The sequence below is a fragment of the Sinocyclocheilus grahami genome, unplaced genomic scaffold (assembly GCF_001515645.1).
Source record: "Sinocyclocheilus grahami isolate Dianchi unplaced genomic scaffold, SAMN03320097.WGS_v1.1 scaffold1346.1, whole genome shotgun sequence".
NCBI lineage: Eukaryota > Metazoa > Chordata > Actinopteri > Cypriniformes > Cyprinidae > Sinocyclocheilus > Sinocyclocheilus grahami.
The window spans coordinates 174,941-186,510 of NW_015506525.1; the positions used below are offsets into that span (position 1 = coordinate 174,941).

General features: G+C 41.8%; 1 protein-coding gene across 1 annotated transcript in view; it reads right to left on the minus strand.

The window, feature by feature from the left end:
* LOC107569444 (dynactin subunit 3-like) overlaps positions 1-3,201 on the minus strand; it is an 8,141-nt gene extending 4,940 nt beyond the window's left edge. The window contains exon 1 of the mRNA XM_016255546.1: positions 3,044-3,201. Within this exon, the coding sequence (XP_016111032.1) occupies positions 3,044-3,148 (105 nt within the window). The 5' untranslated portion in view covers positions 3,149-3,201. The remainder of the gene's footprint in view (positions 1-3,043) is intronic.
* Positions 3,202-11,570: the final 8,369 nt, after the last annotated feature.

Sequence of the window (11,570 nt, forward strand, 5' to 3'; positions counted from 1 at the left end):
AGAGAGAGAGTTACACACCCACACAGAGAGAGAGAGAGAGAGAGATACACGCGCACACACAGAGAGAGAGAGAGTTACACACACACACACACACAGAGAGAGAGTTACACACCCACACACACACACACACAGAGAGAGAGAGAGAGAGAGAGTTACACGCACACACACACAGAGAGAGAGAGAGTTACACACACACACAGAGAGAGAGAGAGTTACACACACACACAGAGAGAGAGAGAGTTACACACACACACAGAGAGAGAGAGAGTTACACACACACACAGAGAGAGAGAGAGTTACACACACACACAGAGAGAGAGAGAGTTACACACACACACAGAGAGAGAGAGAGTTACACACACACACAGAGAGAGAGAGAGTTACACACACACACAGAGAGAGAGAGAGTTACACACACACACAGAGAGAGAGAGAGTTACACACACACACAGAGAGAGAGAGAGTTACACACACACACAGAGAGAGAGAGAGTTACACACACACACAGAGAGAGAGAGAGTTACACACACACACAGAGAGAGAGAGAGTTACACACACACACAGAGAGAGAGAGAGTTACACACACACACAGAGAGAGAGAGAGTTACACACACACACAGAGAGAGAGAGAGTTACACACACACACAGAGAGAGAGAGAGTTACACACACACACAGAGAGAGAGAGAGTTACACACACACACAGAGAGAGAGAGAGTTACACACACACACAGAGAGAGAGAGAGTTACACACACACACAGAGAGAGAGAGAGTTACACACACACACAGAGAGAGAGAGAGTTACACACACACACAGAGAGAGAGAGAGTTACACACACACACAGAGAGAGAGAGAGTTACACACACACACAGAGAGAGAGAGAGTTACACACACACACAGAGAGAGAGAGAGTTACACACACACACAGAGAGAGAGAGAGTTACACACACACACAGAGAGAGAGAGAGTTACACACACACACAGAGAGAGAGAGAGTTACACACACACACAGAGAGAGAGAGAGTTACACACACACACAGAGAGAGAGAGAGTTACACACACACACAGAGAGAGAGAGAGTTACACACACACACAGAGAGAGAGAGAGTTACACACACACACAGAGAGAGAGAGAGTTACACACACACACAGAGAGAGAGAGAGTTACACACACACACAGAGAGAGAGAGAGTTACACACACACACAGAGAGAGAGAGAGTTACACACACACACAGAGAGAGAGAGAGTTACACACACACACAGAGAGAGAGAGAGTTACACACACACACAGAGAGAGAGAGAGTTACACACACACACAGAGAGAGAGAGAGTTACACACACACACAGAGAGAGAGAGAGTTACACACACACACAGAGAGAGAGAGAGTTACACACACACACAGAGAGAGAGAGAGTTACACACACACACAGAGAGAGAGAGAGTTACACACACACACAGAGAGAGAGAGAGTTACACACACACACAGAGAGAGAGAGAGTTACACACACACACAGAGAGAGAGAGAGTTACACACACACACAGAGAGAGAGAGAGTTACACACACACACAGAGAGAGAGAGAGTTACACACACACACAGAGAGAGAGAGAGTTACACACACACACAGAGAGAGAGAGAGTTACACACACACACAGAGAGAGAGAGAGTTACACACACACACAGAGAGAGAGAGAGTTACACACACACACAGAGAGAGAGAGAGTTACACACACACACAGAGAGAGAGAGAGTTACACACACACACAGAGAGAGAGAGAGTTACACACACACACAGAGAGAGAGAGAGTTACACACACACACAGAGAGAGAGAGAGTTACACACACACACAGAGAGAGAGAGAGTTACACACACACACAGAGAGAGAGAGAGTTACACACACACACAGAGAGAGAGAGAGTTACACACACACACAGAGAGAGAGAGAGTTACACACACACACAGAGAGAGAGAGAGTTACACACACACACAGAGAGAGAGAGAGTTACACACACACACAGAGAGAGAGAGAGTTACACACACACACAGAGAGAGAGAGAGTTACACACACACACAGAGAGAGAGAGAGTTACACACACACACAGAGAGAGAGAGAGTTACACACACACACAGAGAGAGAGAGAGTTACACACACACACAGAGAGAGAGAGAGTTACACACACACACAGAGAGAGAGAGAGTTACACACACACACAGAGAGAGAGAGAGTTACACACACACACAGAGAGAGAGAGAGTTACACACACACACAGAGAGAGAGAGAGTTACACACACACACAGAGAGAGAGAGAGTTACACACACACACAGAGAGAGAGAGAGTTACACACACACACAGAGAGAGAGAGAGTTACACACACACACAGAGAGAGAGAGAGTTACACACACACACAGAGAGAGAGAGAGTTACACACACACACAGAGAGAGAGAGAGTTACACACACACACAGAGAGAGAGAGAGTTACACACACACACAGAGAGAGAGAGAGTTACACACACACACAGAGAGAGAGAGAGTTACACACACACACAGAGAGAGAGAGAGTTACACACACACACAGAGAGAGAGAGAGTTACACACACACACAGAGAGAGAGAGAGTTACACACACACACAGAGAGAGAGAGAGTTACACACACACACAGAGAGAGAGAGAGTTACACACACACACAGAGAGAGAGAGAGTTACACACACACACAGAGAGAGAGAGAGTTACACACACACACAGAGAGAGAGAGAGTTACACACACACACAGAGAGAGAGAGAGTTACACACACACACAGAGAGAGAGAGAGTTACACACACACACAGAGAGAGAGAGAGTTACACACACACACAGAGAGAGAGAGAGTTACACACACACACAGAGAGAGAGAGAGTTACACACACACACAGAGAGAGAGAGAGTTACACACACACACAGAGAGAGAGAGAGTTACACACACACACACACACACACAGAGAGAGAGAGTTACACACACAGAGAGATGGGGGGGGTTCACGCGTGTCTGAGGCCGATCACCTTCACTGGCTTGTTGGTTTTTCCTCCTCTTTCGCCATAAACGCGTTTTTCAAGAACCTGAAGCCGAGAGTCCAAGTCGTCGAGATTGTTGTTTTTTCCTTCCATGTTGCTGTCCGGTAGCTGTTCTCTAAACCGGAAATGACGGGGAGCGTCTTCTTCTGCGCGTCACCAGCAGTCAAAAACACAATAATGTATTATGAGCTCTAAAAAGTTAAATATTTTAGGGATATTGAAATGCTTTCACTGCAGCAGTCTGCATCAATCGCTTTTAAAGCGTGAAGTGCTATTCACATATTATTATTATTAATACATATTTTTACAGATTACCTTATTTATTTGTGTATGTATTTATTTATTTGTGTATGTATTTATTTATTTGTGTATGTATTTATTTATTTGTGTATGTATTTACACAAACAGAATTGGCCACATTTACAAAATCAGGTGATTATGTTCGCTCGTCTATGCAAATGTCTCTTTGTATAGAGACAAAACAGTGAGGTTAATCACTTTGTGAAGACACTAATGAATACACCAGTAAAAACACCTTCAGCTTTTGGTTTTATTTCTCATCAAACACAAAACAAGCAAACAGTGTGTAACCTATTGTGCGTTATGGAAGAAACAAACACCCGATGCAGGTCACCATCAGCCTATGCATTAATGTTAAAGGAAGGTGCAAGATAGAAAGCCTATACACATGAGAGCAGGGGCAGAGGAACCCCGAATCAGAGTCTTAAAGGGACAGACACCCAGACCATTACAAGTGTACAGTCATATCTAAAGGAATTCAAATGTTAGCCTATGTTAGTGACTCTCGTTTTTGTTTAATGTGTTGTTTTATAGATGTTTTGACGTGTGGCGCTTTTTGATGATCCGCCACTGACGACGAAGGCGTCATCACCAGCGCGCGTCGAGTCTTCTGAGCAGATCACGATTTTCGCATATTTAATTGTAAAATATAGTTACACAGTTTGTTTATGCGACATATGCGACGTCGTTTCTTCCTTGTTTTCATCGAGTACAGCGCTGTTTGTGTCTTTGCCGACTTAAACACTTAGTTAGAACAGCAGGCAACAAGCATGTGAGGAAAACATGTTACATTCTTTAAGAACTGAGCCATTCTGTGTTTTATTATGTTCGTGTAAATGGATGTTTTGATGTATGGAGTGATAATGTTGCTGTTACTAATGTCTTGTGATGTGTGAGAGGAATTGATGCAAACCGATATCAAGTTTTTTGCTGCTGCTATTTTTTTAAAAGTTCTTTTGAGATTTATGTTTCGCAGATTAAATTTGTTATAGCTACTTTACACGGTTAAAATTAAGAACATATACTGCTAAATACTTCATATAATTAGTCCGTATAATGAGCTACGCGGGATATTTTAAATCGCTACAGAAATATGAAGAGAAATAGCCACACTGGAAGCATTACATTCTTGTTTTGTTGTACTCTTTCTATTTAAAGAAGATTTTATGATCACTGTCAATTACTGCACATATAAAACTATAACATGTTAATAATGTAATTACGTACTTTAATTGCTCTGAATGTAGTTGTTAGATAATCAGACTATATTTAGATGTGCTTTAGTGTAGCTATATGACTCTGATTCTTAATGAAATGTCTGCGTTTATGCTTTAATTTTTCATTCTTACTGTTCTTTAAATTTTCGAAGAATTTACATTGTATTCTGTTCTATATTTCTAGACAGATATCTTCTTGTATGTTAATACTGGGGCAAAAAAATAAATAAAATGTAGATAGAAATTAATTAATTAATTTACAATTAATCCAAAATGCCACTGCAAGATTAATCTTTAATGAGCCGAAAGGAATGCACGTCAATTTGCACTGGCTACCAGTAGCTGCTCGCATAAAATTCAAGGCATTAATGTTTGCCTACAAAACCACCACTGGCTCTGCACCCCTTTACCTAAATTCATTACTTCAGAGTTATGTGCCTCTAGAAGCTTGCGTTCTGCAAGTGAACGACGCATTATTGTGCCATCTCAAAGAAGCACAAAATCACTTTCACTGACTTTTACATTAACTGGGTTTAGGGTCCAATGTCACTCTGGGGCGGGGAACTTGGCGCTGTCCAGGGGCGCTGCTGAAGCCCAGGCTCAGGTTTATGCTGGGGCTGAAGCGGCACCAGCTTGGCATGCTGCTGAGCGGATGGAGCCTTCTGGCAACTTGACCCAACCGCGGCACTGGAGCGCTTCGGCAGGAAGTGACGCATTGCCTGCGATGACTTCTGTGACTCTGTAAACCGCTCGGTAAACCCATCCACAGCAGGACCAAACAGTCCCTTAGGAGAGACTGGAGAGTCTAGGATGGCGACCTTGTCAGTGTCCCTGATCTCCATCAAATTAAGCCAAAGGTGGCACTCCATCACCACCAAATTGGCCATGGCCTTGCCGATCACCTGCGCAGTGGCCTTAGTAGCGCACAGAGCCAGGTCAGTCGCTGTGCACAGCTCTCTAAAGGCATCAGATCTCTGACCGGACTCGTCCATGGTGCAGAGAAGTTTGGCCTGTGAAGCACTGAGCCTGCCTGGCTAGCCTCTGAATAAGCCCTGTTTGCTAGGGCTGAGGTAGTCCTGCAGGGCCTAGATGGATGCGCTGCATGGGCTTTCAACCCCAGGGCCAAAAAAGGGCACAGATGCTCAGCGACCGCCTCTTCCAGAGTGGGGAGCTTGCTATAATCTCTTTCTTCAATGCCGTCAACAGTGGTGAGAGCGGTGGAAGAAGATGAATTAACACGGACCAAGTAGGGTGCACGCCACGTCCTGATGAGTTCCTCATGAACTGCCAGCAGGAACGGAGCGGGCGGTTGGCGGGAGGAATGTCGGCGGCATCCCTTCAGATATCGCTCATCTAGGAGGCCGCAGACGGGCTCTTCTGGAGCCGACCAAGCCAGGCCAAGGTCCTCCACGCGGATCAGCTAGCTTTCCACGCCAGCCAATGTTGTCTTCGTCATATGTGGGGTTTTGGGCTCTTCGCCAGAACACACCCACTCTTCAGCATCTGAAGCTGTTAATGACATGGAGTCATCCAAGGTGGCTTCCTCCTCAGATGTGCCGAAGGAAATCAAGCCGCTCGCTGGCGACGAGGGGCGCTAATCCTCACATGCGAAGCACACCGGTGAATCAAGGTGTTGGAGGTAGAGTGAAGCACATGGGATCTGTGCCGGCATGAGTTAACTCAAGCCCGGTGTTAAAACCCCACTGCTCCAGTGTTTCTTCCTCCTAGGGGAGAGAAGAAGCTGGGAGGACCGCCTTCATTAAAGAAGACGATCCGCGAGCGAAGAAGGGTGAGACTCATGCTCTCGCTGTGAGAGCATGCCATCTCAGTGAGCGCAGCCTCTGCGTTGGCGCTGCCCATATAAGCGACGCACTCACTGTGCCTGTCTGCACCCCTGCATGAGCCACACTCGCGGCACGACATTTGCTCTTAGTGCTGAATGGCCGCAGGGGAAGGCTTCTGGCTCATTCTGCTGCCGGGGATCCTTCTACAGTGGCGAGCAGCAGACTGAGCTGACCTTCTTCCTTCTTTGGCTTTTTGCTTGCAGAGTCAGCGAGGAGATGATCTTCATCACTGAAGGAGAAAAATGCTGATGAAATGGCGCCCAGAGCCGACTTATATTATAGTATAAAATTGCCTCTGACTCAACATTAGAGCAACAGCAAAATCTTTCCTTGAACTTATTAATGAAGTCATTGCACATATAATATCTATTTATACCAATCTTAAATACAGTATGTGGTTACAGCCTTGCTACAAACTAATTTCCAACGTGATTAGGAAATGGATGGATAAAGTTGCAAATTAATTAATGAAACAAATGAAAAGTTATTCAATGAACATGGTTCCTTTTACATTCAGAGCCGACTTATATTATAGTATAAAATTGCCTCTGACTCAACATTAGAGCAACAGCAAAATCTTTCCTTGAACTTATTAATGAAGTCATTGCACATATAATATCTATTTATGCCAATCTTAAATACAGTATGTGGTTACAGCCTTGCTACAAACTAATTTCCAACGTGATTAGGAAATGGATGGATAAAGTTGCAAATTAATTAATGAAACAAATGAAAAGTTATTCAATGAACATGGTTCCTTTTACATTTTTGCGAAGTGATTTTTAAAGTAAATTTCCTTTAAAAAAAATCCATAACTGAAGGGGTGAAAGATTTCAATCAGGTTGGCTTCTGCTCTCTCTGTTATCAAGGTTCATTAGCATTTAAGACTTAATAACTATACTATAAACAGTAAAAATAAATAATTATTTAAAATGTTATAAAAATATTTTAAGATAAATAACTACCAAATAATAACTTTTTGTCTGTTTTATGTGGATATGAAAAGATTATTTGCAAAAACAGATAATTTTTTCAAAAATCATGTTTTTTATAATGTTATCATGTTTTTATTGTGTTAGTTGTTGTTGTTTTTTTTTTACCTAGTCAAAATAACCCAACTGCAGTTTGATTGGGATTAACTGGAATGCACAATGAAAAAACATGTTATCTGTTTTTGCAAATGATTTGCAAATTTCATATGTTATGCTTGATGAATTTTGTAATAAATAAATAATCAAGAAATGATACAATATTTTTTTAAAGCTTCACATCCCAAACATTAAGGGCCGAGCAGAGATTCAAGGTTTGGGAATGAAGTTCAGTACCTCTTTTTGGCGCATGCGCAGTCGAGCAGCCCTCATTCATCGCGACCCGAGAGCCGCAGTGATGCCCGAAACCCTGTAGGATGCTCGATGCACGGATGGGTTTATCACCGTCTCTTTCAGCCACGGGCCTTTAAGCGGATCCGGTTAAATCTGGTGTTTGTAACAAGGTGTTTTCCACGGGATATAATAACGGGCTCGCGCGACCTTGCGCTGAATGTCATTAGAAAGGGGCTTTAATCTCGCTACGGTAAGAACGCAAATCAGCATTACCATACACTAAATGTCAGTTCAAGGCTAAATCTATGATATTGGCTGGATGCGGTGTGTTTCAGGCGTGTAAGAGGAGAAAGAATGTAACCGCAGGAGTATTTGGCGTCTTTTGCCGCATCGGCGCGTTTGCGCGACTGATCCCTGATTGTTGCATCGCATCTCTTATAACCTGGCCTCATTTAGTTGAACTAATAAAAGCCGTCTTGGCTCTTCTAATAATGGGTTTGGGAGAGGCTGTGATGGGGGTCTGCCAAATAGAGATGGCGTTTGATATTCAAGGACATATTTGCCCGAATATTTCATACAGTTGCACTTCAGTGATGCGCGTGCATCTCTTCATCAATATTATGGCCATTGCCTTTATAATTCAGTTGGTGTTGAGCAGATATGTGCTGACACGTGCTGCTCTGGTCTTTGTGCTGAATTACACCCCACCTCCTCAACCTCCCCATCCTTTCCCAACCCCACCATCATGGTATTAAAGCATCACCACATGGCTCTCCACTGTGTCTTTATCACTTCTCTTTCTTATGTGTTCTCATGCAATTAGGATTTGAGTCTCAGCGATGGATATTATAAAGCATATAATCAACGACACAGTCGAGTTCTACAAATGGAGTCTCACCATCGCAGGTAACTGGTCTTGACTTCTGTGACCTGAATGTGATGCATGATATCCATGGCAGCGCTCCGATTAAATAAACCTGGGAGCAGAAAAGTCTCCAGCTCTGGCGTGGTATTAGGTTTTCCTATGAGGCAGATTCTGCAGGCTTCACTTTTGGTGAACAAGAGCAGATTTTAAGATTCAAGCAAATGTAAATGATGTGAAACTGTGTAATGCTTGCCATTATCGATTAGACTTAACGATAAAGGTCCTTTATTGGCACGGATGGTTCCATGAAGAACCTTTAACACCCATAGAACCTTTCCATTCCACCAAAGATTCTTTATAGTTAAAAAAGGTTCTTTAGGTGATTAAAATGTTGATTAAAAAGATGGTTCTTGTAATACTGTTCACTGAAAGGTTATTTGAGGAACCCGAAACGGTTCTTCTATGGCATCACTGCCAAAAAACAAACTTTTCGAAGCTTTATTTTTACAAAGAAACAAAACACACCTACAGAGGCGTGCATACGCGACGTGATGAAGTCTGGTTAGAGTAGACCAACACAGGATCATTTAGAGTGCGATCTTTCACTGCATGATTCAGTTTATTAATATGCATTAAGAATGATCACATAATTCAAGATAAGGGGGCAGAAGATGTATATATTCATATAGTTATATCAATTAATATAGTTAATCAATATCACAGGAAGAGTGCCGTTTTTTCTTAAAAAATCAGCATGGTTACAAATGTGATATTGATTTTATACAACAGTTCAATAAAGAATAAGTTACTATCAAGAGACTTACGTTTTAGACAGCATATTGGCTGTTTTTGCGCTATTTCTGCATATTTTTTCACCAACAAAAAACATTCCAAACATTTTTTAATTAATTTCAAATATCAGTATTCAACATTTCATGTTTAAAATATCAAAACATTACTTATGCATTCGTAACTGCAGGCTAAAGCATCCCATGTCCCTCTGAGCTGCATTAACATGTGTAAATGCATCTAAATGCCACTTCATATGCAACTTCTGCAAAGATTACTTTTATTGATACTGATTTCATTTGTTTAGTAACAGCCTAAATGTATTATTATTATTATAATTGACTGATTAAATGTAAGAATTTGGCTTAAATGATGATGCACACTTTTAGAAAAAAATGGCTTTATAAAGGTAAAAATGTCCATAAAAGGTAAAAATCCATTTCAATTTATTGGAAAAGCTTAATTTCTATCACTGCTGTGAACTGACCACACAAAATATGAAATATATCAAAAACTTTAGGAGTCAGCTGTCCACGGTAGTCCTTAAGATAGCAGCACAATAACACACTCCGCAAAATATCGTCTAATTATCTTTATCGATAAAATCCCAGAAAATATTGAGATATTATTTTTGTCAATATTGCACACCCCTAGTACTGACACGAAATGATTTGCAACGGTTGCTTTGTCACGCCCGGTGTAGACAGCCTCAAACTGTTGGTTTATTTCTGTCTCTTTTTTTTGGCTAGTAGACGTTATGAATGGCCGGTAACTTAAAAATTTAGTAGCCAAATTGGCTGGTGAGTGAAAAAGTGGATTTCAATCCCTGGTTGTCATAATAGAATTGATTTACATTTTGGTTGTGTATGTGCATGATTGTGAAGTTATTTTAGGTGAATTGGTTGAATGTGTACCAGTGTGATGATACATGCCAACAAAACCGTCGTCATCAGAAAGATTGTCTAAAATTAAGGACAACAATGGATATAAATTAATGCAACTTTATTATGTTATCCTTGAAAAAGAAGTTATAAAGCAGCTGCTTTAATGTAAAATAAACTCATAACGATAACTATATTAGCATCCGCACCAACAGATCTTAACTTCAAACCATTGCTTCCGGCTAAAATTGTCCATAATCCATAATATTGCTTTTCCAAAAGTCTGGTTTGAATCAGGAGAGAAATCTACAAATACAAGCACCCGTTTACAAGCAAAAACAGTTCAATATAAATCTGTGGCTGGATTTTAATGTGAGGGACAACAGGAGACGGACTTTTTCACTGGAGGAAGCTTTATTATGGATTAAGGACTCAGTTTGAATATTCAATGCTGGATGTGTTTCAGCTTTTGTCTTCTCCAGATGTTAACTGATGGACTGGAGTGCTGTGCATTACTTGTGGATTATTGTGATGTTTTTATCAGCTCTCATTCTGACGGCACCCATTCACTGCAGAGCATCCATTGCTGAGACACTGATGCAATGCTGCATTTCTCCAAATCTGATGAAGAAACAAACTCATCTACATCTTGGGTGGCTTGAGGGGGAGCACATTTCAACACATTATCATTTGTATGAGTCCAAACGTGTTGTATTTCAGCTCTTCCTTGCAGCGCGAGCGGCCAACTACAGCTTTGAGGGGGAGCACATTTCAACACATTATCATTTGTATGAGTCCAAACGTCTTGTATTTCAGCTCTTCCTTGCAGCGCGAGCGGCCAACTACAGCTACATCTGCCAGCCTGTTGACTACTCAGACGATCCCAATGAAGTGAGGGTGAGTGTGCTGATCACAGTCTTACCGAGTCTCTGTCCCAGACAGCGCTCTGAAACCAGACACGTAATTGTGCTCTCCAGTTACTGACCCAAAGCATATTGGTGCGGGAAAGCCGGGGAGTTGGGTTTCACTCTGTGACGTCACATTAACACTCTCACACACACCATCTTACTTTCACACTCAAATACTAGCGCATTCATTTCAGCACCATTTACAGTTCCTGAATTTGAAGCGAGCTAGGATGCAGAATTGTAATTTAAATTTGAAACAGTAGTTTTCAAGAAGCATGAATTACCACAACATATTAAGCATTTCCAGAAAGATGAGATAATATTAATTTGTTATGCTGAATTGCACAGAGAATGATTGATGGCTGTGTTGATACTTTTAACAGTAAGTT